The following is a 27069-nucleotide window of genomic DNA, read 5'->3' as shown; positions in this document are numbered from 1 at the left end:
AAGTTTAATTTGGCCAGAGATACGTGTTGAAATAATGTTTTGAAATGGTGTGCTTTAAAATAAAGGAGAGGCAAGCACTATTTTATTTTGCATGTAGCAATACCATCAGTCATTCACACATGGGCCCAGATTCATGGCCCGTCAGTTGATGTATAATAGAAATGCATTACTGGTGTCTGTTTCCTTCCCAATTTACACTTGGTATTTCTATTCCTGTTTATATCAGCAAATTCAATCCAGAATAATTGAGATTCTGTCCTCATTAACTTAAATGGGTTAGCCCAATGGGGTTTTCAGCAGTCTATTGCAATTCCAAAATCAGAGAAGAAAATCATAGAAAAGTCTAGATTGCAATAAATCTGGAGATCAGCTAGTCAAGCCTTCGGTTGAAGAATAAATTATACAAACGAAGTCTTGAATATATCCAGTGTTGGAGATTCCACCACCTATCCCAAACGCCCTATTCCAATATTTAATTATTCTCACAGTGAAGATTTTTTATTTTTTTTTTTTTAATCTAGGTAGAATTTCTCCTGATGGAAATTATGTCCATTTCCTCCTGTCTGTCACCATATGTCCTTGTAAGAGTGCCTCCATTTGCTGTATAACTACTGTTCAGGTACTAGAAGACTTCGATTCCACCTCCCCAAGCTTTCTCTTGTCTAGGCTGAACAAACCCAGTTCCTTCAACCATTCTTTGTGTGCCAAGTTCTCCAACCCCTCTAGTCATCTTGGTGATTCTCCACTGAATCCTCTCCAATTTTTCTAATGTTTGTCTTGACCTTGGGGGACCAGTATATTGAAGAGATCCCACATAATAAGGTAAAGAAGTTGGATATTAATGAGTTTTACCAATTAGATGGTTAAGACTGTTCTTCTGTTGTGACAAATTCAATTACTGATGTTCTGGTAGAAATTCCTGCCCTGAATAGAAATTTTATCTGTAAGGCCAGAAACAGCAAAGGGCAAATGAGCCCTTATCTCACCTGCATTCAGATGTATAGGCACTTAGCAATCGGCTGGGTGGCATTAGGATGGGAAAAGTTTTGTAAGAGAAAGTAAATCTTGTTCACTTTTAAAGCTAATTATGTGGTCATTTTTGCCCAAGTTTAGTTCACAAGCAGTGTTGAGTGAGTTTAGTAAGTGTTGTAACCACTGCTAGAACAAAATTTCACTTTTGTTTTATGGTCTGGAATTAAAGTCCTGTCAAAATCACAGCACAGCACCAGTGCAAACAGAAAGACAGCATGTTCTGTCATTGAATGGATTTTGTGATTTTGTGACTTCTGAGTTTGATTTTTATAATAGGCAAAAGAGTCTATCCAGAATTTTGCTCCCCAAATGGAGTGTCAAATATGCTAATTAATTAATATACACTGGTTGTTTAGAATCACACAGGAACAGTGTAAAAAAGCATTGCTGGGACACTGATTTTTTTCGCCAGAAAAGCCATCAGAGTTAAGCTCTTCCATCCTCCCACTATGTTCACCTTTAACATATGGCAGCTCTGTATCATGAGACTGGCACCTAAAATTAGGTAGGGCCTTGCTATTCTCCCTCCCACTCCCACCCACTCCTTGCATATGTATACAGTTTGTAAGGACCAGCTGTGAATTTTGCCCCTGTAAACACTGTTTTTCTAGCTTTTTAATAGGGCTAGATTCCACCTATTCCAAATTAACTGTTACTTTTCTCAAGAACATTTATCTTAACTTAAATTTGCCTGAAAGACAAGTAGAAGTTCCCAAAGATGTTAATCTTTCGGGATGTTTTCCATTAGATAAGTTAGGGCCTGTGATGTTTTCTATCATAGAGCAAAAAAGGAAACAGTAATGTTTGATTTAGTATTATCTTTCAGTAATTTACCTAGAAATCAGAGGCTTCACATTGAAGCATTGCATACTTCAGTGTGACAAAAGAGGCACTGAAGGTGCTCTGACCATGTATCAGGATAACAGAATGGAATTTCGTTCACGTTCAGTAGCAACCTAAAGCCAAACAATACTTAAAATGCAGATTAATAAAAACACACATGATGCATTCTGGTAGCTTTTGAAATGATATCTAACAAATCAAGCTTCCACTTTGAAAAATAACAAATCATACTTACTTTATCTTATTCTATTTTGTTTGGTTTTGCTTGGGAAAGAGCCATCATTAATTTTACTGAAAGCTGGGCATTCACAGAAACTGTTTATGATTTTATGACTGAACTAAGAATAGCAAAGCATGTGTGATAGATGAACTTCTGTAGTATAAACATTGATGTTTTACAGCACTAGAGCTAAAGGTATCATCATAAAAGGAAAATAAATCACAGTTGATTTTACATACTCTATACTAAATTGAAAAAAACAAAGCTGTTCCTTTGAGAAGCGTACTCTACATTTCTACTGCATTATAAAGAAAGAACCCCAAAAGCTAACATATTGATGTGTGTTCAGCTTTTCCTCTACTATTCCATTACAGTATACATGTATGCTAGTGCATTACAATATACTAGTTAAGTGTAGGTTCTCTAAGTAATGGTTGGAGTGGCCTTTCTTAGAAGAAATCAAGTTCAATAAAGTTCAAATTATAGCAGAGATGATCTAGGAGTAAACTTTTGTATGTCCCACTAACATTTATGTTTCAGTGACTTGAGAGTAGCAAGCTAAGAAAAACTGTGCTCTGCTGTACTGAACATGCAATTGAAATCCCCCTGGACTGAACCCAGGACCAGCTCTGCTTCTAACTCCCTCCATAGTGGTAGGCAAGTTAGTTGCACCAAAGTTGATATTTATCAAAATCATTATTGTGGGTGTCCCCATCTTACTAACTTTGATGGTTTGTGAGCAGGAATGGATATTTTGAGGCATGGAGTATTCTGTTTCCACTGAGTTCAAAGAATGATGCAGTTTTTTACATCTGTGAAATTGGGCCTTTCCTTTTTTACACATCACTCAGAAATAGAAGTTGCTTTGAAAATAATTCCTTTTACCTGTCATCCTCAAACCTTCCTATCTAAAAAGAGAGGAAAGAATAGTTCTATAGTCACAAGAATTTGCAAATATTTAAATAAAGCTGGCTCAGGCTAACCAAGTTCTAACTATTACTACTACTTTTAAAGCATAACATTCTAAAACTCTGTATACATCAACTCAACATCAGTTGAAACACTTTCAGATGTAACTGTAAGAATTTGGGTAATCCTGACATATTTCCTTTTGATTTTTGGATGTCCAGCTTGTGACATCTCAGAGAACTTTTATTTTCACAAAGTCTTAATGTCTCGCATCTGAATACCTGCCCCTTTGCTGTGTCTAAAATTGGTTGCTAGGAATAAATACATACAGAAGTAATGTTCCTCTTCAAAAATTGTGCCCCCTGGTTGTTCTTTGTTCACTGTCATTGTTGAATGAAAACAAGACATTAAAAGAAACAGCAGTGATTTAGTGTAAGACATTTTGCTAACTAAAAAATCATGAGGGCTTAAGGATAGCTGGGATAAGATGAAAATTCAAAATAATTTCTAAGGTTTGGAAGTGTTTTTTTGCCAGATAATCAAGTTGTGGGGAATTCAGTTACTCTGATGTCCACTGAAATCCTGTTGCATGACTATAAGGAAAATGGCCTCAGATGTAAAACTAGGAAACTTGGCATTGGATTTTATGATAACATGATCTTGTAATACAAGAATGTTAAGACCTTAAGCTGCTTTTGGTTGGGTAATTTTTTTTCCTGAGTGGTTGTTTGTTTTTTAATTTCAAGAACCAAAATGGAGAAACATTCTTTCAGTTTCCACACACGCTGCACACACTGTCCAGGTTCTGGTCTATCATATAAGACATCTGTTAACGTTTCCTCAGTGAGGAAATACTTGAAGCTGAAATTACATTGCTCAAGACTTGTAAATCCCACTGCAATCAGTGTGTTGATTTCTGTTACCTCTGCTGGGTAATTTTACTCTTAGACTGGTGTGATCAGAGGTCTTGTTTTCATCCATTCACTTGGATATTACTGCTACAAATAGAACTGGAAATTTGGAATTTGTACTCCTAGTAAGGTTTCCTGTGTTGGGGCAAGATTTGGCACTTAAGCTAATGTGTTTGGCTAAGCCATGTGTTCCTGAGGTCTTCCTGGGTTTTGAGAAAGCCATCAGAAGCAGAACAATGCACAGCAGGGTTCTTTTCTGTATGTGTTTCTTCTGAGGCACTCAGGCTTTAATGCATTTCAGTACACACCTAGTTTAAATAACCCTTGAGCGTGCTCTAGGCTGTAGTAGGAAAAAACTTATATCATCTTGGCCCAATTCTGCTTACCAAGGTACCAGGCCCACAGGACTGATGCAAACTGAGCGTGTTTGTACAAAAGGCCCCCTGTGTCCCGTGCAGGATGGGTGTAGCAGGGGGGCAGGCTGACGGACCCCAGGGCACCCTGAGAAGAGGATGGGTTGTCCCTCCCTGTTGGAGCGGTGGTAGCAGGGCCGGATGAACAAAGCTAACGCTGCTGGTCTGTGTGGTCTGCTGCTGCTGCAGAAATACTGCACTGGAGTTTTTATGATGTTTACTTAACAGACGCAGGATTGTGAGGTACTGCATATTTTTAAAGAGCACTTTTAGGGTAATAGCAGATGGCTAATACCAGGGTGAGGTAGATTTCAGGTCATGGTTTAAAACTGCAAGATTGCATATCCTGTCGCTCAAACCTTTGGGCTTATTCAGCCTTTGCTCAGATCTACCATTAGAACTGTTTTCATTTTCAACTAGCCTATTAGTTTGTTGGGAATAATTTTTAATGATCTAGCACATTATTTAGATGAACAAATCATCCTAGTGGTAACTGCCTTCTGAAAGTGCCCATAGATTTTTCTTAGTGGATAATTGTTTTATCAAGGAATAAATGACAAAAGGTTCATCTGGAGTTTCACCTTATATCCCTCAATTTCTAATTACTGTTCAAGCAAAATCTTCAGTCCCTGAAGGAAATACAAATAATTATAATAATAAAATTATGGCACCTTAGGACACAGTTCCAAGAAGTGACAAGTGCTCTCAATCTTATTACAGCCAATAAAAGGTAAGGTCACTGCCACCTTCCAGGGCCTAGCATCTCCCTGGGACTACTGTTATATGCTGTGTATGTTCCGTGCATTGAAAGAGGGTCCAGTTTTAAACCAATTTTAACAAAAGAGGGAGGGGGGGGGGAAGAAGGTTTAATTTCAAATCATACGATTTTTCATAAATACAATACAAAAACCCTTCCCAAATTACCTGTAGGTTCCAAGCCTGGAAAATGTCTTTCCCAAATGCTCTTTGATTGATTTTACTTGCATCAACTTCACTTGGTTGTTTTATTTTATTATAATCCTTTATTTACAAAATTAAAATTCTTTAGTTATAGCTAAGAACTAGTTATTCCTTGCAGAGCCTCCCAGTATCTGTTCCTCAAAAGACAAATGGGTCTTGCACCAGATTGCTCCTTTTAAGTAATCCTGGTGGAAAAATTCAGCCAGGTGTTAATGGCTGTGGTCCCATGTCAAAAGAAAAACAAAACTCCAAAGAATACTGCACGACTGCATTGTGGTTTAGCATCCTGCACAGTGACTTACAGCAGCTGTGTAGTCTGCAAGACTCTTCACAGTCCCCTGTTAGGATCCAGAGATTAGCCCTAATTGGAGAATTCACTTTAAGGTGAACGCAAAGTTTTTAGCATTTTGATTATGTTCAAAACCTAACAAAGACACAGACGTTTTACACAATTTTGTCTTAGAATTTTCTTTGAATTATGCTTTTCTTGAATGACTGCCTTAAGTTCTCATTTTAAAAGAAATCATTTTCCTTGCAAAGAAGTAAGAGCCATAAGGAGGGTAATTATATTGGGATTTTAAATAATTCACTACCATTTCTTTGCCAGAAAAAAAAAAAAAAAATGATCTCATGTTTTGTTTTTCCAAGCTCTAAAATTTTTCCTGTAATTTGGTAATGTTAAGAAGATAAACTAAGCTACTGACATATTTCAAGATCAAATGTTTTTGGTTTCTAACAATAACTTTGGTTTCCCTCTGATGGCAATGACTTGTTTGAAAACCTGCAAGTCTTTAGATATTGTTAATTGCTCAGAAAATTTGAAATGAATCTTTTGAACAAGAACATTTGCAAACGGAACACATTTTACATTTAGAATGTGTAGTGCTGGCTTTCTATATCTTTTAATATTCAGAACAGTTTCTTAAATTAGGCAAAGCCTGGAGGTAGGTTTGAATTCCCTCTAGCTCATACTGATGGCCCTAACACACACATCAGAGAGGATGTATTTCTAATACAGGAATGTTCTGCAAACCAGTAAATCTGGGATTATCTCTTTGGACTGATTATGTCAAAGCTCTTTAGCCACAGCACTTGTGGGGAGCTAAAAATAAATAGCCAGGGGTTTATATATTTATTCTTTACCTAAATAATCTGTGCATATTGTGTGTGTCTTTCTACAATGGGAGACATGTTATCTGGACTTAATGTTTATTTATAAGAGTTCTTTTCCTAGTAAGGATTTTAACAAAGGGTTTAAAACAAACTGTCCTACAAGAAGCATTCATGGGATAAATCTAGTGCTAGTTTAAAAGAACTGAAGAACTATCAGAAGCTTTTGCAGTTAATTGACATTAGAGCAAAATTTGGCCTCGGATTTTGAAACTGGATGAAAACTAGTTTTCTTCTGTCATACTGTTGATTAACCAATGTTATGCCACTGAATATAGACAATTTTATTCCGCATTTTAGTGCCACAATGCAACATTATTAAAGGATAAAAGATTTTTTACATTTATGTGTATAAGAACAAAATCAGGTTCTTAAAACGGTTAGCAAAAAGTTAGGCATGCTGTCATTTGCTTCCTGTCCTAATGTACAAGGCAAATCTTCTGAATAATAAACACTTAACAAATAATTTTTAATTGGTTACATCAAAGACTCATGAATGCTTCTTTCCATAACTCCTCTACCCCTATGCAGTATCTCCCCTTTCACAGGACTGATACTGCATGCTCATGAGAAAACAGAGCTAATGATATAGGTACACCACAGGTCAAGGCATGCTACAGGGGAAGATCAAATGAGAAAAAAAATAAGATTTTAAAATAATTTGGTTCTTGTTTAAATTCAGTAATGGATTGCTGAGAAATGGCTTGGTAAAAGGAGGCAATATAAACATGGAAGATAGTACTGCAGGCAATAAATTTGACATTGGCATAGATGGAATGGATGGAGTCTAGTTCGTTCAGCTCCTGTGATTCTGCAGGTGTTGGAAGGAGTTCGTGTCTTAATGGAGATAAATGATATCACGGGCTGAGACTTTAATTTAGAGTGCTAACTTCAGTGATAAGCTATCATGACTGATTTTTTTTAATGAAAAAAATATGTTGATGGCATTTGCTGACATTACAGAAAACATTGCAGAAAAGTATAGCAAAGGCATTTTCCTTAGTAGATTTACAAATACAAATATATTTATAATATAAATATAAATACATGTTTCTCTGTGTTGGGGAATAATGGGAATGATGCTCTTCATTAGATAGATTTCCTCTTAAAAGCACGTTTTATTCACAGTTATCTCATAAAATATTGTATAAGGACTGTCTTCATATTTTTCATACTGGTTATTGCCATACTTTCTAAAGGCAAACAGTGAAAGTTGTGTTCATTGCTAGTAAAAATGGTACATCCACTTTCTTAGAATTAAATCATTACAATGGTTACTGTACTTGAGAAGTGTCTGCTGCGCTATGTTTGCTCTAGCTACGTGTTCACTTGTACTTCCTGGGTTCTAACTTGTGAAATCCATCTCTGCAGCTCCAGTGAGGTGATGCACATGTTTGTTATACACTCAGGAAGGAATGCAGTCCATCCAGTGCTGCTCTGACCAAAAATCCAACCAAACAAACAAGCAAAAACATTCATGCATTACCCTGACAGATAACTGGAGCTTCTTGTTAGGTTTGGTTTTTAAGGATGAGAACTGAGGGTTGGTTTTCGTGTTTTTTTATTCTTGCTTGGTCCTTTACCAAGACACTGCCTCAGTTGAATTACTGGCTACATTCATGGATTACCAGTTCAGAGATAGGTTAGCTAGTTAATGCAGCTCGAGGTGTGATTTATGCTAGCATCATATTTTCCTCTTGGGGAACGTTATTGTCACGCTCATCACATTCAACTTAGTCTAAGCTCAGTGAATTCAAATGCAAGGTGTGAATGCAAGGTAAAATAACCCAGTCATGTTACTGGAAAAGCGACCCCCATAACATTAAGTCAGTGTAGTGGAACATTGTCTTGGAAATTCCTACTTTAATGGATTGATTTCCACAGTCAGATAGTCAAGAGAGCATTCTTTAAGACAGAAAGGGGAAGTATTTTCACTTGAAAAGGTAAATCTAGAGTAGTTCCATCATGGCACTTCATATTTAATTAAGCTGATGTACCTGAAAGATGAGTATAGGCATGGGCTTTAGGTACACGGTATGTTAGAAGCTGTGAGACATACTGAGAGCAACTGTTTGTCTTTTATGGTGTATATTTTATGTGCCATATTTTTCAGCTACTTTTTGTAATGAACTTGTATTACAAAATTCATCTTTGCACTGACTTGACTATAAAAATGGTGAATTTATTAGCAAGATTTTTTTAAGTGAAAAGAAGCTATTTCCTTTACCAAGAACATATTATTCCAGAAGGGAGAAGAGGCTGTGTCTTGCCCACACACAGTATGGCTAGCATGCATACTACCAATCATAAGGTGTACAGTGTTCTCACCCTCAAACAGTAAGCCCATTCCATTTGTCTGTCCTTACTGAGCCTTGAGCAGGTTCTTTCCATTCATGTAGAAGCTTAACAAGAACTGTAAAGCAGCTTAGGCTGCATTTCAAATATAGGGTTTAAGCCTTTAAAAAATAACACTCCCTTTTATTACTTACATGTGTAAACGCTGTGGGAGCATCCCCAGAAATTGTTCTACAGGATGTCTGAAGTGCATCCTTTTTAAGGTTTATTCATCAATATTTTATTTTTTTTTTCTGCAAGAAGATAAATACCTTAACGATGAGCATTTGGTCAGCTTCCTCTTGTTGGCTGTGCCTTAGTGTCTACCTGGTCTGATGGCAACGTTAATACCCTGCTAGCTTCTCAGAGTTTTGTAAGACTGATAGTCTGGGCTGTACATTGTTGCTGGGTTAATTGCCTGCAGTTCTATTAATTAACAGGAAATGTCACTAGGCTGTATCAGGAGTCTCTTACAGAAGCATTCTCTCATATTTATTTGGAATTGAGACCTTCAGTCCACATTCTAGCACCCACAAGGCTCCTCATTTTGTTTCTAAAATCTCACAGTTAGCAAGACAAAAAGAATTCTGTATTTGAAAGTGTGGTAATGATCAAAATGAGGCCAGAAAATTGCAGATTCCATCTAGTATGTCTTGTTTCTGAGGTTGGTAAACCTCTTCTGGGTTCCTAATAGCATTTCTTGGTTCTTTTCTAGCCATGTGACCCAGACAACATCATGGATCCATCCTGTAACCAGTGCACTAAGCTTGCGTTGCTCTGAGGATGATGACGATGGAATAAGAGAGTCTCCTGTGTCCAAGAGCTGAGAACGTTCTGCTGACAAAAAGTAGTTTGTCTAATTTCAGTACATTAGTGAGAAGATGCACACTTTTTAATCTAATTACCTTCTAGTCTGATGTAATAGTACCCCATGACACTTCTCCCCTTGAAGTCAGAGGGAGCACTGCTGTTTGTTTAGGTGGGTTTGTTCTTGGGTGCCTCAGAAGCTGCAGAAGTCTCTGTGCAGTCCTTAACCAGCCCCAGTTCAGTGTGCAGGGATCAGGCTTACATTGGGAGCTGATGCAGTCTTTTCATGACTTCTGTATTGGCATAACTCCATTGACCTGAGATCAAATTTTCACAGTTTTGACCAGCATGAGAGTTAGATTGGGCCATTGGATGTACTTCACCTGGTAAATTCCAGCTGATGCTTTGCTGAAAGGTGTGAGGTGAGCTTTTTCTTTTTTTAACCAATAGTAGTGAGTGTAATGTAGATAGATGCCTTTTGTGCAACTACTGAATAATCTGATTTTTATAGAAGTTTTTGAAGGAGTTTTGCTGATAGAATTTTGACAATTTATTACAAGTATTGGAGTCCTGATGACTTTTAAAACAAATATTTATTTTTAAACATTTAAGTATTTTAAAACAAACACTTATTTTTAAGATCGTTGGTTGGACTTTTGGAAAATGAATCTTTGATAAGTTGTCAAGTAAAAATAAACCATTTGGTAGAGGACACCATGCTCTGTCAACAATACGAGGCCAGAAAGAAAATTATTCTACTTTTGTACTCTGCTAAACCGATACATACATGCATCAAATACTTCACTGGAAGCTGTGAAGTTTCAAGTACAATGAAACCTGTGAAACCACCTCCAGGATCAGCAGAAATCAGTCACCTCCTCAAAGTTGATCTTTAAGTAGAACAAAATCATTTTGTAAACATTGGTGGTGATTTAAAGAGGATAAAGAAAATGACAGGGAGTGCTACTGCAATCTAATGAACAAGTTTCACTGTACTTCAAAAGCACAAGATATTTTAAATCTCATTATTCACAGCTCAACATATGATGCCAGCTTTGTCAAATATATGATTCTATGCTGTTTTTTTTTCTGGAGGCTCTTTATGTGTGTGTGTGTATTATATATATTATATGGTAGGTGTTGACTAATGAATGAAAGAAGGATCTGAAACTTTGCAGAGGCACTGATGAATATCCCAAAGGAAAACCCTCTCTCTGATCTTCAGGCTAAGAAGGAAAACAGTATTTTAACAGTGTGAGAAAGGCACAGGCTACAATCTGCATTTTCCTAAGATGTATGCTTCAGGACTTCAGAACATCCCTGAAAAGGCTGACGTACCCATCTTCACCTCACTCATTGCCTGATACAAAGAAATGAAGCTGTACAGCCACATTTTTTAGAGGTCTGTATCCAGCAGCTTTGTCATTAGAGTTAAAAATTCATCTAGTCAGGGGAATGGATATCAAGACCAGACCATGCCCAGTCAGGCACACTGTTGCTGTTGATCCTTTTGAATCAAAAATGATGTACAGTTTTAACCCAAGTCAAGTCTCTTTGAATAGCAGTGCAGCAATCTACTGCATATGGCCTGTGAGCTGCAGAGCACATCACCAAATGTTCTTCCTGCAGGAGAACAAAGTGCAGCTCACAAAAGAGTTTTCTGCAGGCTTTGCTGGAAGATGTCAGGATATTTTGAATAAGCAAATAGGAAAAAATGTTTTGTACTTTTAACTAGGTCAGAACCAAATTATCCATGAATCTACACAGGTGGTGTGGATTAGGAGGAAGAGCTTGCTCAGCAGACCCACAGTAACATATATTTCTGAGAAAATTTCTCATAGCAATAACACTTGAATGCTTCATTTGTATTTCGCTCCAATGGCTCCTACGTGCTTCATAGCCTCCTTTGTGTTCCCCGAGAACAGTCTGAAGGCAAAAAGCGTGTGCTTCAGTTTCAGGGCCCGGCACTCTACCTGCACCTTTTTTTAAATCCCTTTTCTGAAAATGGCATAGAGCACGACCCACAAACTGTATGTAAGGTACTGAATTCCTTGCAATATTTACTGTAGCCTTAGTAGTAATTTGACTGATTAATGACAGGCACTTTTGGTTCATAATTCCATGATAGTATGCAGTTCCAGATTACATATAGACCAGTTTTCCAGTTCTGTTTCAGAGAATTTTGAATCTCCACTTGACCCTCGCAGTCGATTTATTCTGCTAGTGGCTTTCTGACAGCTAGCTGGGTGTTTCAAATAGGCGAAGCTATTTAGGGACAGAGACTGTGGATCAGGCAGGCTTCATCAGCAGAGGCTTTATAGAGACCTAGCAGCAATTTAAAGCTGTCCTTCTGCTAGATCAGCTGGAGGAGGACAGCTATGCGCATACTGCTTGCCCTTCCCGAGGAGCTGGTAATGATCTCTTGCTCCGAGCATGCAATGCACAGCCTGCTGTGCACGAGAGGGGGAGAAATCAAGACAAAATGTTGGCGTTCTGCTGGCTCTGCTTACTGCCTCCACCCCCAGATGAGAACATTTCAGAAACCTGGAGACTATTTCTCCCTCTCTCTTATAAATTTGCCTAGAAATTAAAGACATTAGCAGCAGATCTCTGCATCTATCTAGCTTCTTCTCCAGTAAGCATTATCTCTTCAGATAATCCGCTAGATCAGATTCTCTGCTATTGAGGCTACATTTTCATACCTAGAATCTCCGAACGTTATCATCTATTTTTGTACGCTGGCATACTTGTTTCCTAGGTTATTTCTCTCTATCTCCCGTTGTCTCTTCCTTTCTGTGAAATATTTTGTGAAATTATTTTTATTAAGGGGAACTGCGTATATTGAGAAAATGGTTCTAGGATAATTTAAAAAGAGTTTGTAAAGAGCGGTTGTCAAAATATGCAACACTGTAAACAATAACTTTTCATTTTTATTGCAGAATAAAAAAAAATATGTGGAAAAAAAACGGAAGTGTACTTTGTAACATCTAAAATAATGAAATTACAGCTTTAGAAGGGAGTGGCAATTGGGCCATAAATAATTCCTGTACCTCCATTTATTTTTCATGTAAAGATGACACTGAAAAATACTGTTCTTGTACACGCTGGTATTAATCTTTACCTGAATACTTGCACCCACTGCCCTTCAAATACTGCAAATACTCCAGTAAACTTAAACTGGCACATTCACTGTCATCAAAGCAAGCAGCGTAACACAAATGCCTACATAGACATATTAGATACTCAAACTCATAGATGCTAAATAATTTCCTTGGAACACTACTCAGTGTCTCACTAAATTCAATGATCCTTTCAACAGACGAACCAGATAAATACACACACACACACATACATGAGCTGGCTATTCCATGGGCATTGCATACATTTTCAGGCACATGTGCTGGCTGGTGCACAGCCACACTGCCTAACCTGTCCTAAGCCACTGGTGTTTTACAAGCAGGTTAGAGTAATGGCTGCACTGTAGTTTTCTACAGTAAAGTCTACAGAAAAGATACAGATATTATGTAAGCAAATACATGTAGCCTCTATAGATTTTTTTATGATCAATCAGAAAAACAAAAGCAGTTGCTGTTTGTGCACAGACATTTGGTACATGGTAAGGGCCATCACCTATGTTTATTTGGACACAACCTTACAGCACTAAATCTCTTCTGACACTGATTTTATTTGGAGCCTTCAGGATTCATGTGGGTTTGCTGTGGTGCTAGACTGCACAGAGAATTTCAGTTTCAGTTCTCAAGTAGTTTCTCTCAAAGGGTGATCCTACTCAGGCTTTGTCTAGAGAGCCCCCTGCTTAATATCATACACTTTAAAACTATAAATGATGCAGATTACCTTTCCTCTTTGTATTTAAAAATATTTCTGCTGGTGGAAATCTCTTGTGTATTTCAAAGTAAAGATTTCGGTGATAGAAAGTACTTGCTTCCTATGTGGCTAAGCAATACCAGTCACTTCATCACCTACTATTCAGGCTATGCAAGCTATTGAATCTGCTCTTGTGTATTTTCTGGAACTGTTGTAGGCATGTAATGGGACAGAACCACAAGTCGGTAAAGGACAGAGAGGACAAATCTCACTTTTTCTGCTTTAACATAAATTTTCTCATATTTTTAAGAACAATTTTTAAAGGAAGCTGGAAAAGCAGATCTAGCTTGCTACAATTTCTGTGCAGGTCTCTGTGGAGCCCCACATAATTTACTTACACTCTACCTGGTTGTAGTTTAAGGAGCGGAAGCCAGTAGTACCAGATCTGGAAATCCATCAGCATCTTTGGCCTCCATTGTAAATGAAGGAATAAGAAATTACACTAAAATGAGAAACAATGTAACAGGGGCAATTCCTGTTTCCCTAATAAAACTTCCTATCTGCTACTGATCCTTGCAATTAGCTGGTTTATTTCAGCACATATTTGCTTCGTGGACACTCCCTGTAGCATGGCCTCATTGGCACCTCCCACGACTAAGGGCTAGGGTGTCTGCAGGTATAACCTGAAGGCAAGGGAAATCCTTTTAAGAAAAACGTTTGTGGTTGTGGGAATAGGCGAGGTGGTGAAGGACTGACTGGAGGGAAAGGCTTTCCTGTACCTGCACATTCTGTTGTGGCGTAGCCTGTAGAAGTGGCTTTTCTGGGAACTGATGGGGTTCTTAATGTTCTGCTCAAGAAACTCCCTGAGAGCTACCCAGCAACCTTAATGCTGGTTCCCAATCTAACAATGGAATTCGGTGCCCTTTTTGCAAATACTGGTCAGAGTGACTTTTGCAGAGTTCTAGCTTAAGTCCGTAGCAAACCTTCAAGTCAGCTTAGCAGTCTTTGTTCCCTTCTGTGCTCCCAGCCCTTGTGTGTTGTCTGCAGCACCCTGCTCCAAGAGACATCCTCTGGGGCTGCAGCAGCCATGAGTGAGCACAGCCCCATCAGTCTAAACAGAGGCACCTGGCTGCTCCAGCTCTGGGGCCAGCTTTGCAAAGATGTCAGCAGCTTAAAGATGTTGATGGAGTTAATAGGAATTAGGCACCTAACCTACTTAGATGCTGCTATAAATGCTGCTAGTCATGTTTAGGTACCTAAATACCTTAGTAAATCTTTCCCCTTACTGCCTGCAATGATGGTGCACCAAAAATCAAATACTAATGAAGAAAGCCTGCCCTTTGTCCTCTGTAACCAGCTTTGCCTTTCTCTGGGGATTGTTTTCATGTAATACTAAAAATACTAGCTGTCTCGCAGGCTGTGCCATCCAGATCCTTTTCACATTTTTGGTGGCTTGATTATTTGTTGCTTCTTCCAGGCAGTAGCTGATTTTGCCACAGATCTAATAGTTTGATACTCTTGCAACATTCTTTTGAGATAAATTATTTTACTACGAGGTAGAAGTGTTGAACTCTCTTCCCAGAAAGATGCAAGGTGTATATTACTCCGTATTAAGTCATATGGTTGAAAAAATATGGAATGGGCCCAAACCGGTTACAAATAGAGCCTGTTGTTTCGAAATATTAGGATGGGAAGTTGAAATCTAATAACTAATACTGATTTTCCTCTCCCGCTCACAGTTACTCCTTCTTGGGATTATTCTGGGAGGTTTGCACATCCCCTGCAGATTTTGTCCCTGAAGCCACAAGGCCATCTCTGGTCTTCTGTTTCTGATAGAGATCTCTATTTACAGCTTCCAGGATTATCTGAGAGTAAATATGTACAGGGTTAACTCCTCTCTGAGCATATTTTCTTGAATTAGGGCATATATGTCTTTTATGTTCGGCTGTTCTCAGCATGACAGAAAGGACGGTGATCTGGTTTGTAGTTACAGCAGCTTCACTGCAGAAACTGCTCTACGGTTAGTTTTTTTTCGTGGCCTTATGTACAGGAATTCTTAATGGGAAAAAAAAAATCTATAATTCATGAAGAAAATGGGTTTAGGCTGGATTTCTTTGTTATTTGAAGACAAGGAAGAATTTAGTCCAGCACCTTTTCCAAACCATACATAAACTGTGTTCTCCCTTCAAATTATAAAGGACATTACAGTATTGAACTGCAACTATATGATGACTTACTATTCACTGGGGGCTGCAAATGAAGGGAAGTTGCAGGCTGATCATGTCAAAAGGGAAAGGCTCACTGGGCTCAGCGAGGAGGAATCCAGCTTCTCAAGAAAGTCACAGAAGCAGAAGCCTGTCGTTACCTGGAAAATGCAGCTGTACAAAACAGGAAATACTGTTGTCTTTGAAGGGAAAGGTTTGAATCAGAGTTGTGAGGAGTGTTTTCTTCTACCAGTATCCAAGCCTTTGTTCATTTTCTTGCCCAGAGTTTGCAGGGTCAGAATACTGCAGGAGCTGGTGGTCTCTGTAACTGCTGCAGACCCACAGAGCCTCCAGCCAGCCTGTCCCAGCAGCATCACAGCTGAGACAAGAAACACCTTTGGGCAGGTAAGCTGCAATTAATACAATGTCTCTGATTTAGGAGACCTCTTTTCAAGAGACATGTCCCTTTTACATTGCCTCAATAACAGATGAGGTGAACTAATGCAAAATTGGTAGCTGATACCATTATGAAGAATGTCATTATGATAGCTAGACCTCTTGGGTAAATGTAAACCATAAAAAATCATCAGTTTTGCCACAGTTTGGGTAAGTCATGATTTCACCCTGACCTCCAGAAGTCACAAACCGATCAGAAATGCCTTAACCTCTTTTAAAGTACTCTGCTCTTTAGCTATTAAGCAGTCAATATTTCCCTGTGGCCCAATTATTATTATCATTAAGAACATTCCTTGTTCTTGTATCGGAAGAGAACTCATTAAAACATGATTAAAATGGAAAAAGAAATAAAATGATATTTGTGGCCTAAAATAAAAATACAACAATAATAGCACTGATATGAGAAAGAGAAAGGATGTCTGGAAAGGCAAAGCACTGTGGTTCCTTCTAATGATTTCATTTTTATTCCAAAGAGTCTGTGTCACCGTTCCTTTCCAACCCCAATAGCCTCAGAAAACCCAGAGCCCTGAGCTCTCGAGGGACAGTGAAGTTTTTGGTCCCCGAGCAGTAGGCTGAACTGCATTTATTAATCTCTAGTCTGTGTCACCAGGGACCCTAACGTTAGGTACTGTAATTAGTCACCGTGGGGGTTACAAATTCCAAGTCAAAGACAAGTGTACATAATTGATGTCATGGCATGAAGAGGAGCTGACGAGCCCATTAAGAAAGCTGCCTGTCACTCTCGGAACATACTGTTCCTTCACATTAACTACAGGAGTGTTGTAAATGATAAAGATGCGGAGAAACAGGAAATAGGACACCTGCTGTGTTAAAGAATGACTGTCGTGTTGTTGGCTATTTGGAAGATGCAGCTAAAAGGAATCATCTTGTTAAACGCAAATGTGTAGATGCAATTAATCTCATCTTGTTCATGTGTAGTCACTTCAAGCTAAGTTCTCAAAAATATGTTTGTGCTTAACTAGTTTTGATTTTATATGCTGAAGCAGCACAAAAGTAGCATAGTAATATAGGCTGCCTTGTTCCAATAACCATTTAGGTCCCTGCAGTAAATGATATAAGAAAACAAAAATCAGCAGTAAATGCACACCAAGTGGGAAGTCCCGTGGCTGGCTGAAGATAACGGAAAAGCCTGTTTCACTGCTGTGCTCAGAGATTTTGCTACAAAGCTCTGGCGTTTATTTCAGTCAAGGTTTGTTATCATTGCTTGTCCTGACTGTCACCTATACACAAATTAACCTACTCACAAGTGAATACAGTGTCAGGGAAGTAAGGGAAAAGGCCTCTAACTTCAGCATGTTCAGAAAATATAGTTTCCCTCTTACAAGAAAACTGCTTAGCCTGCAGGAATGAAGTTTTGCCACAGCACAGGAGGGTTCTACAAGAGGACTCCCCCAGGCGAGGGACAATACTTTGCACAGAGGTGAGCAGCACAGCAGGGTAATTAGCTGTGTGGTTTCTGCTGTGGCTGGGAGAAATTGCCGCTCTCCAAGTATGGAGAAATTGTGGCTGCTACAGCCAAATTGGAATGGCAAGTCGGGGCACTGGGTGCAGCTGGGAGTGCAGACTGTGGGATGCAGCCCTGTGGTCAGGGCATCTCATCCTTGAACCCACAGCACGTGAGGTCTGGTTCCTGGAGAGGAACATTACCAGGTACACTCCTCCTTGCTCTAACACCTTTCAGCTTATCGTAGTGGAGAGTGCTCGTTCCAAAAAAAAGCATAGGTAGTGACAGGTTCTGATTCTGGGTGGGAGCATTAAATGAGTAGAGGTGAGCAGAGATACCACAGAAATGCTTCTAATTCCTTATTAACACCGAGAGCACTGCCCAGCCTCCTGGACGCTTTCAGTACTGACTTCCTTTAGTAGTTATTCACGGTACTGATACCAATGCAACATCTATCTGCAGCTCTCAATTTTCCCTGTCACCTACCATGTTTTCAAGGGAAAAACTGCATCTCTGGCACCTCCCGAACAGGAAAATTGAGTCTGCGGTAATCCCAAGTATCTGTGATAAGAAGCTCGGCTCTGCCATGAAGGCCGAAGGTTTTGAGAGCAGGGAAGGACAGCGAGTCAGCTGGATGTACGTGCATTATGCCATGTCCCTGCCAGGGCTGGAGCCTAATTGGATTGCACAAATGCGACTTCTGTGTCTCTTGATCACAAAACCAAATTAAACCTCAAGAACTTTCAAACAAATCCCTACCTGAAAGTTTGCCTTGAAAAGAAAGTGCTGATAGCTGGTATCATTTCAGCTTTTCCTCTCCCCCAGAATGAGAGTAAAATGAAAACTCCAAACTAAAACTATTGCTTTAAGGCAAATTAGAAGAGAAGCAAAGCAGAGCACGAGCAGCAAATCTACAGAACTCCTGGGTGCACTGAACAAAATCAGCCGTGTGATAATGATGGGATTTTCTAGAAGACCTTTTAGGCATGCAACTTCTGTATTAATCTATTCAGAATTCCCTAGAACATCTGTTTCTTCTCTAAAATGAGAATAACAGCCACTTTTTACAGTGCAATGACAGCTACAGATGAAAGCATGGTAATTACCACTAGTGACTGCTGCCTAACATATTTTGTTGCAAGTTTCTCTGTCAAGACTTTTTTTTTTTAATCTACATGTGGATTCTGGATAAGAACCTCAGCCATGATAGCCCCAGTTCATGCAATTTTGGGAGGGAGGGGGGATTAACAGTGAAGCCTCTTGAATCCAGGTCACAAGTAGGCTCCCCCTGTCCAGATGTTTGTGCGTGATTCAGGGTGCAGAGAAGATGATGGCTGCTGGCAGGCTGCCCCTGGGGCCACCCCGGCAGTGGCTCAGGGTCTCCAGGGTAGCCTCTGCTGCATTCACAGCAAGGCCAGGACTCGTGAGGACACCCCAGTTCCTCTACAGTGTGAGGCAAGGAAACGTTGCCCTCATTGTGCAAACAGCAAGGCACATGAAGTCACTAAACCTGATTAGTTTGGTATGATCCCAGCGTTCAGGCAAAAGCTTGCCTCTTGAATAACCATGTGAGCACACCACTGCGGGTTCACTTGGCACCAGGCTGTTCTGATCTTTATGCAGCCACATGAGCAGCTGTAGGACAGGGCCCAAAAAGCCAAGGGACAGGGAAACATGGAAAACTTTCAGCAGAGCAAAATCCTGCTGTAGGAAACCTGGCTGACATCTCTGTGTGCAGCAGGGAATGGCAGCTATTGGAGCAGAAAGAAACCCCACGCCTGAATGAAAGCGAAGAGACCTCGGGGAGGCCCCAGCTCTGGGTGTGCAGGGCCAACAGGGCTGGGCTGTTGGGGGCCACATGGAGTTCGGTGCCACGTTCTCCTGCCAGGGCCCAACAGCTCCTGCCCTGCAGCACCCACCGCCTGGAGACAAGAGAAATCAGACAGCATTTTGTAATTTTGAGAGGAACTCCTCCAAATATTGGGAAAAAAATCACACCTCCTGTTACCTAGCATAAAAATGGAAAGCTTAAAATTATCTTTTTTTTCGGCAGTTGATTTGTAGATTCTCATTGGTGCTGTCTGTGCTGATTCCCAGTCATAAGGCTGTCTCTGAGTGCTGAAATATGTGCTCTCTGAATGAACCAAAAGTGCAAAGTTTTGCATTTGTAACTGCAACGTGTGTTAGAGCTACAAAATCCTAGCCCAGAAACTCATGCGTATTTTACTTCCTATTAAAATTTACAAGCAACTTTAGAGGACAGGAAAGTTCATATTTATAATAAAGCCAGCATTACCTTTTCAGAAAAGACGGATCCTTTTCTGACATGTATGGCAGAAACACAGTGTTTCCACAGATGTCTTTGATTTTAAAAACCAGTCTGCGTGGCAGTGAGGTACGGTACCAGAGAAACTTCAACAGCCCAGTGAGAGTGAACTGTTTCAGCAGAGATTACTTATGAGCTACTAATCTTACCATAATCTTGCTTTTGACTGGCTTCCAAAGGACCTTGGTGCAACTCATAAGTAAACCGTACTTACCTACCAGTAACCCCAAGCAATCGGTGCTTTCTTACGGGCAGCATCCTGCACAGATTTCCTGTTCAAGCCGTCTGACACACAGCCTAGGGAGTGCTTCCACCTCCCTCTGATGGGCTGAGGATGGCTCAGCCCTGGAGAAGTGTTCGATGCCTGGCAGGATTGAACCCTCTTGCCCTGGCAGACCTCTTGGATCAGGTTTCCTGCAAGGAGCAGTTATCAGACAATTTGTCTGTGCTAGCAAAGTGCAGCAACCTGTAGCATCCAAGATCAATACCAGCTCAGGTGCTAAGCAGCTGCCATCTCCCAGCCTCTGAACCACACATTAACAGGGCTTGAGAGAGCAACAAGAGGGTGCTTGTGTGAGGTGCAGGCAAATATAATGTACTGCTGCAGAGCTCATTGCTAGAAACATGTACCCGGCTGATGTGTCCAGCTTGCAATCTGTCCGTGTCACAACAGAGCTCGTTACCTTATTTATAAATGAAATTATATAGCTAACTCCTGTAAGTATTCACCTGGGCTACATGTTACTCTCGAGATCTTCCTGCACCTTTCAGAGCTGTGGCATGCTTCTACCCACCCTGTTAGGATCTCCTTCTTGATGGGCCCTGTAGCTCTAGGGAAAGCCATAGCAGGTGTATGTTACTGCTCTGCATCCCCCTCTGTAAGTGCCTAGTACCTCCTAAATGCACTTGTGCGAGTTCCCACACAAGCTTTCTGGATCTAGTGTCCTTTCAAAATTATCACCTGCATTCCTCAGTGGAAGCCTCATTCCTGCAGGTCAAGATCCATTCTTCCTTGACTGTAATTCGATGCTCTGGCCCTGTCACCTGATATGAAAAATCTGGGCTTTGCTTCCATTCTGGTTTCCAAAAGTCTTTCTCACTTACAGACAGTTTTGTTTCCTAGTCTCTAAGGTTGAAACCCCAGTGTAACGGATTATAAGCAGACCAAGGATGACCCCATTTCTTAAACCTATGACCAGGGCACAGGATGCAGATAGCACTGAGAGCCCACGCATGCCCAGGTCTAAAGCCTACTGCTCAAGTAAATTTCAAATAATGAGACAATATGGCACTGCTTACAGAAGGGACAGCTTTTCCAAGGAAGAACTCACATAATATAACAGTTGGCAAGTCAGTTAGATAATGACCAAGAAAAAAATAATGGTGTTGGATGTCTGAGCAAAATACAGAAATATTCTAAAAAGCTTGACTAGAAGCTTGCACCAGTGGGATTTTTGCTGCTGTTACATGGAGGCTTTGCGGCCATGGAGACATCTCAAGTGCCCTTTGGCTTTGGTTCTGGCCAGGACAAGGGAAGAAGAGTCTGAAGAAGCAGAACAGGCAACACCGGGTCCTACAGGTGCCAGCACAAAGTGTTGTGACAAGCTGAGTGTACAGAGTGTACCTAATGGAGTTACCGGGTGAAACCCTGTATCCATGGTATCTACAGAGGTGACTCATGTCACCGCTACAAATTCTAACTTGCTTGCAGAGAATACATCCTAGTAAAATCTGCATTTGTACTGCACTTGCACAGCAGGCTTGTGCTGAGATTCCATTTGTTCCAAATGCTAATGCACACAGACATGGTTCAGAGGAGGCCAAGGTGTAAAACAACTTCGGCCCAAGAAAAGCTGTGCTGGGCATGCTCTGCCTCTCCTGTTCTCTGCTGGAAGCACTTGGGGCTGAGCACCAGGCACCATACCCCTGGCAGCACGCAGCCCTCCCTGGGCTGGGCATAATCAGGTGTTGCTGGCTGTGCATCAGATCAATACAGGAGCCTCTCCATGTACATCTTCAAGAGCTTAATGCAGTAACTGCAATTCAAAGCATTTGCTCCACACAGAACTGAGTAACTGAACCCTCTCTGACATTGTTAATGCTTTCAGCTGTTAGGAATATAGTGATGCCACCTGGAAAGAAATGTAGCTGCAAATGGGATAGCCATTAAATAGCTGCATGCCAGCTTATGTGGCTCTTTCCTGGGAAGCAAGAATGTTGTAGCAGAGAAGCTGAAAGTTCCTAGAAGAAACAACAGCCGACGTAAGGTAAAGGCATCAGGCACAACTCCACTGACAATCTGGAATTCGCATCAGTGAATAGTTTTGGATGCTATTTATCTGGCCTCCACAGGAGGGGGAAGAAGAAAAAAGCAAACAACAAAAAAAAAGGGGGGGGCGTGGAAAAAAAGGCAAAATGGGAGAAATGCTGTTCGCTTCTGAGCTTAGCGTCACTGAAGCAAATGCAGAGATGTCAGTTGGTTTCAGATCATGTTGCCTACCCACCTAGCTTAATGAGCAGGGACACAGCCTCCCTCTCCTTCTCTGACAAAGTACTGAGGGATGTGAGTAACTCCAGTGGGCAAGAGAGGGCTATACTTGTGTCTGTTCTGTAGTCAGAGGTCTTCAGGTAATATGAATAGGAGTTTTAATAATATGCTGAATTATTAATGATTTGAAAGACAACTAGACAATTCTTTGGAAGAAATAAATAACTTCCTCATTATGAGAATCTGCCTCTCTCTCCTTAAGAAACGTTTCCTAGCTCAGTGAGGGTGGAAAAAAGTCAGGAAGATGTGTTCGTTCAACACTACAAAGGTTTGAAAAAATATTAAATTGATAGACAAGCACTTCTCTTCCATCCCCACTCACAAACCAGATAAAATCGAATAGATCTATTAATTTTCTGCATGCATCATTGTATGCCCTGTGATTCTAATAAAATGGAAAAATAATTGTTTTGGATTCCATCAGCACCTCCCTTACTATGTACCTCTCCTAAGATTAGTAACTTCACAGTGTATTAGATTTCAGGTTACCCTAACCTTGGTTAGTTTAAATGTGTAACAGCATTTGATTCAACAGCGAAGGATGGGTAGACAGTATTCCAGCATTGCTCTGAACATCTGTTCTGAGTTACCAGAATTCCAGCTGAAAAACAAATATTTCCACTATAAATCAACCAAAACATTATCCTGAGTGTTGTAACAGATGCAAAATGATTCTGGCTCGCTCTGTCCTGTGGTTTGGCTGCTTCCTTAAAATTGCTGTGAATATATTTATTTACACACTTCAAGAAATACATGTTTGAAACGGCTATTTAAGCTTACTTAGAATGTGTCTGATGTTAGTTCAAAGACAATGGGCACTTGACAGACTATCCTTATTAACCACAGATACTGCCAACTACCATAAGCTCAACCTGCGGCTTTCCAGACAGACCTGGTCCAGAGCAGCCCTTGAAATGTTCTTCTGCTAAAGTGCTCTGAGCACTTCAGCCCAATACCTCTTGAGTTGGTGACTTGGAGTTTGAATAAGGGAGACTGCTTGGTTTTTTTTTAATTCTATTCCACTGTGCTCTAGTGTGTTTGTGGTGGTGTTGTTTTTGTTTGTGTTTTTTTTTGGTTTGTTGTTTTTTTTACCCCCATTGTTACTGCTGCTAATCATCTTTAGTTTCACAAGCCAAATGAATCAGAAGTGATATGGACTTAACAGGGATAAAGAAATGAGATTTGTTTACTAAACATGAAATTTGGAAAAAGGCTTTGCAAGAGACTTCCTGGTTAATGGTCTCGGTTTGTGAATAAAATGCTCTGTTTAAGCAGATGTTGTAATTCCATACTTATAGGTGTTTAATTGCATTAAGCAGCACGAGCAACTCTAATTAAAGATGCTTCCCTTTTTAAAAATGTTTTGTATGTTTCAGATAAGTCAGCCCAGGAGGGAACCGTAAGTACCAAGAAAATCTTGCAAGGGGGAAAGAGAAATGTCATTTTGGTTTATTCCTCTTTCTTTGCGCAATATATACTTTGCCGGGGAAGAAACAATGCTGTGTTTTGAGGATGATGTTTTGTAGTTAATCATTTTCTGTCCTAAATGCTCAGAGGAAAACTGTGTGTAGCCTAAATATAACTGTGCCTTTTGTGATGGTTGGGAAATGGGAGCTGCAGGCTAGTTATCCACCCCACAAACAATAGGAACACATGGTCTATCCAAAGATGTGATGATGGCAAATGGAGTACTTAAGGGAAGTAAAAGGGAACAGCTTACCCTGTCATTGTGACTGCAGCATGTGTTGGACAGCAGCTTTCAGGAGTCTGTCAAAGTCAAAGTGAGTGGCAATCAGAGACAGCTTCAGCCATAAGCACTCGCGTTACCCCCCTTCAAAGATTTCAACGTTGTTATGAAAGTATAGGGCCTTATTTTCTAAAGGCAATTTGTTAATTAATGCATAACAGTAAAGAAAAACCTGCATATATTTAAGCAGCATGAAAATGTGTATTTTGCTAAACAATTCTATTTGTGAAGAGGTTGAAACACATCCTATGTAAGAGACAGCAGGCTGCATCCCCTTTATGGCATTGTATATTTGCTTTATATACCGTTAATTAGACCTAATTTAGGACTCAAAAAGAAAAAAATCTCATTAAAATTCTGATTAGTGATGCTGGCAAGCAGCCATCTAAAAAGCCTCTATTTCTTCCTTTGATAAGTTTGAAACAACTATAGCAAACAGTAAAAATAAGATCACAGCCTTCTTTCTTATGCCAATCAAAATAATGTATTCTCCAGGTCATAAGCCATTTAAGGGAAAATACAGGAGGACATCTTTATTTCCTTGCATGTGTGCTGTCAGATGGCTGTAAGTATGCTTCTGCCTTTTGGCATTAAAAAAAAAAAATAAACAAACACCACTGCCTATGAAAATGCTAATTGTGAGCCTTCATGAACAACTTACTCTGCAAGGCAATTAATTAGTTTAAAGATTCTTTTTTAAAGGATTAAAAAGTGAATGGGAAAAAATTAATAGAGAACTGTTTTAATATGACACTAGTTATGTCTGATGGATATGTCAGAATAGGTTTCTGCCTGAGGCTTTCAGTATAGCGTATAGTCTAAGTGCCTGACCAGGAAAACATACAAGCAAGAACATCTTTAGTCCAAATATAGTCAATTATGCATCTACATTTCTGCAGATCAGGGCAGATAATTTTAAAAGAAAACACAAGTCTTAAAAAAAAAAAAAGGCAGAATAAAGAAACAAGCAAGCACTCTTTCTATGGCTTCTTGTGTCTGTATGGGTATTTATGGTTTATATGATGCAGCTGTCAGCTACCCTTGCTTTTTTTTAACTTACACGTTTCACTAAAATGCATGGAAACAATTTACCAAAGCTGAACATGTTTGAAATGGCAACTACTATGCATCTCTTTTACTGTACTTCTTTTCCATACACATTTGCCCTTAAGGGAGATGCGAGTAATTCATCCACTCTTCTAAAAGAATGTATGGGCAGCAGGACTTCTGCAGGGGGCTGCTGACTGCAGCCGAAGGGAGAGGTAGAAGGACTCGTGGTGCCCGGCATCTGCTCCTTGCACTCAGCACGATTCCTGGTGTGCTGCTGCTCCATCCTGCGTCACAGCAAGCAGCAGCCCTGGATGCTGCTGAGGCAGAGCCAACAACTGATTATGGGAAAATACCTCCTCTTCTTTTGATAAACACTGAAGCATATGACTGAAACACAGATATTGGATGCTCAGCGAGTATCAGTAAAACCGATTCTATGTTTGGAAATACATTTAAAAAATCCAAGTTACTAATACTCTTTTTTTTCAAGCCCTTTTAAACTGTAATCTTTAGCGATCTAATCAGAATTGCTCTGTCAAATAAAGTATGGTGATACATGCACAGGATCCAGGGTACATTTTCATCTTAAAATGGTGTTCATTGTTCATCTCTGCATTATGGCATTTGCAAAGTAGGTTTCCAAAAATACAGGAACCTGCTATGCTGCTATTAAACATATTTGATGTGTATATTCTGATACTGAGATAACAACTAGTTTCCAACTGAAATCTCCAGTAAGGGATTTAAAAAATAAAATGGTTCATAAGAAAAGACATAAGGATAAATTTTAAGGAAGGGTGCTGCAGCCTGACATTGATATTGAGAACCTTTTCCATTGCTGCATGTAACTGAAAGTGGGAGCATGTTTAAAAAAATAATAAAATAATCTTTCCTAATGAGACATATCATGACTTAATGCTTTTGTCTGCAAGCTTGATTGTTGCCAGTTGGAAAACTGGGAAAAGTCCTGCAGATCGGGCTTCCCTGCCAAAGAAACAAGGTTTACTGTATTTCTGGGGTCTTAATAATACCATGGGATTAAAACTGGTTTGGGTTCTCTGCAATTTTTTTTTTTTTTTTTTTGAAAAGGGGAAACCCAGGAGTGAACTGAGTGCACAAGTACAGGACAAACAGGAATCTCAGGCTTAGGGCAGGGGCCTTGCAGGACTGGACCCCAGGGGGTACTGGTCTGGTACAGGGTGTTTGGTATCAAGTTTTACAGATCCAGATCCAATAAGCCTATGCATGCAGAATACTTCTGGCTAAATTCTGCCTGACCTTCCCCAGCACCATGCCTCTGGCAAGCTCACTGAAAACAGCCATTTGAAGTCAGAGAAATCTGGGTCACTGGCTTCAATAGAAACTGTGAATAAGGAGGGAGATGCTCAGCTCCTGTACCTTTCACTCCTTCCTCCTTTTCCAGCTCTGCCTGTTTTATTCTCTGCTCGTGGGTGCTCTTCCATCTCCAGTAAAACCAGCGCCAACTTCCAAAATCAAACAGCCTGAGCATGTAAGAACAGCTATTTCTAACTGTCTTCCTGCTGCATGCAAGCCAAAAGTGAGAAAGGAATAGGAATGGAGCACAGAGGAATAAATGGAAGGATCGAGTTGTTTCTCCCATTGGCACCAGCTGGGAGTTATCCTTATTCAGAGAAATGTCCGACTGCAAAACTGGCCAGCTACTTCCTTATCGCTTGTCTTTGTCCAGCTCTGTCATCTCATTTAACCGGTTGGTTACACCTACTGGGTCTAAATAATCCCCCAAGGCAGCAGGCGCTTGAAACAGGCTTGAGAGGCTGGTTAATGCTTTACAAGGTTACGGTTGCTTTAAAAAGCATAACAAAGTATT

The 27069-nt window shown here is 40.0% G+C and overlaps 1 protein-coding gene and 1 long non-coding RNA gene across 6 annotated transcripts in view; both read left to right on the top strand.

The window, feature by feature from the left end:
- Positions 1 to 12565, top strand: part of STXBP4 (syntaxin binding protein 4) — a 73293-nt gene extending 60728 nt beyond the window's left edge. For all 5 annotated transcript variants that reach the window (XM_068654519.1, XM_068654520.1, XM_068654517.1 and 2 more), the window contains one exon: positions 9508 to 12565. In XM_068654519.1, coding sequence (XP_068510620.1) covers positions 9508 to 9619 — 112 coding nt within the window. In that variant the 3' untranslated portion in view covers positions 9620 to 12565. The remainder of the gene's footprint in view (positions 1 to 9507) is intronic.
- Positions 12566 to 14419: 1854 nt separating this feature from the next.
- LOC137841539 (uncharacterized) lies at positions 14420 to 25786 on the top strand. The gene is made up of 5 exons (XR_011088648.1): positions 14420 to 16033; positions 17142 to 22142; positions 23800 to 23822; positions 24666 to 24735; positions 25343 to 25786. It is a non-coding gene; the product is annotated as an uncharacterized lncRNA (long non-coding RNA).
- The last annotated feature ends 1283 nt before the right edge of the window (positions 25787 to 27069 follow it).

This window comes from Anas acuta, chromosome 18 (assembly GCF_963932015.1).
Source record: "Anas acuta chromosome 18, bAnaAcu1.1, whole genome shotgun sequence".
NCBI classification, from domain to species: domain Eukaryota; kingdom Metazoa; phylum Chordata; class Aves; order Anseriformes; family Anatidae; genus Anas; species Anas acuta.
Note: the sequence above shows the minus strand (reverse complement) of the source record. Positions and strands in the feature narration are given on the sequence as shown.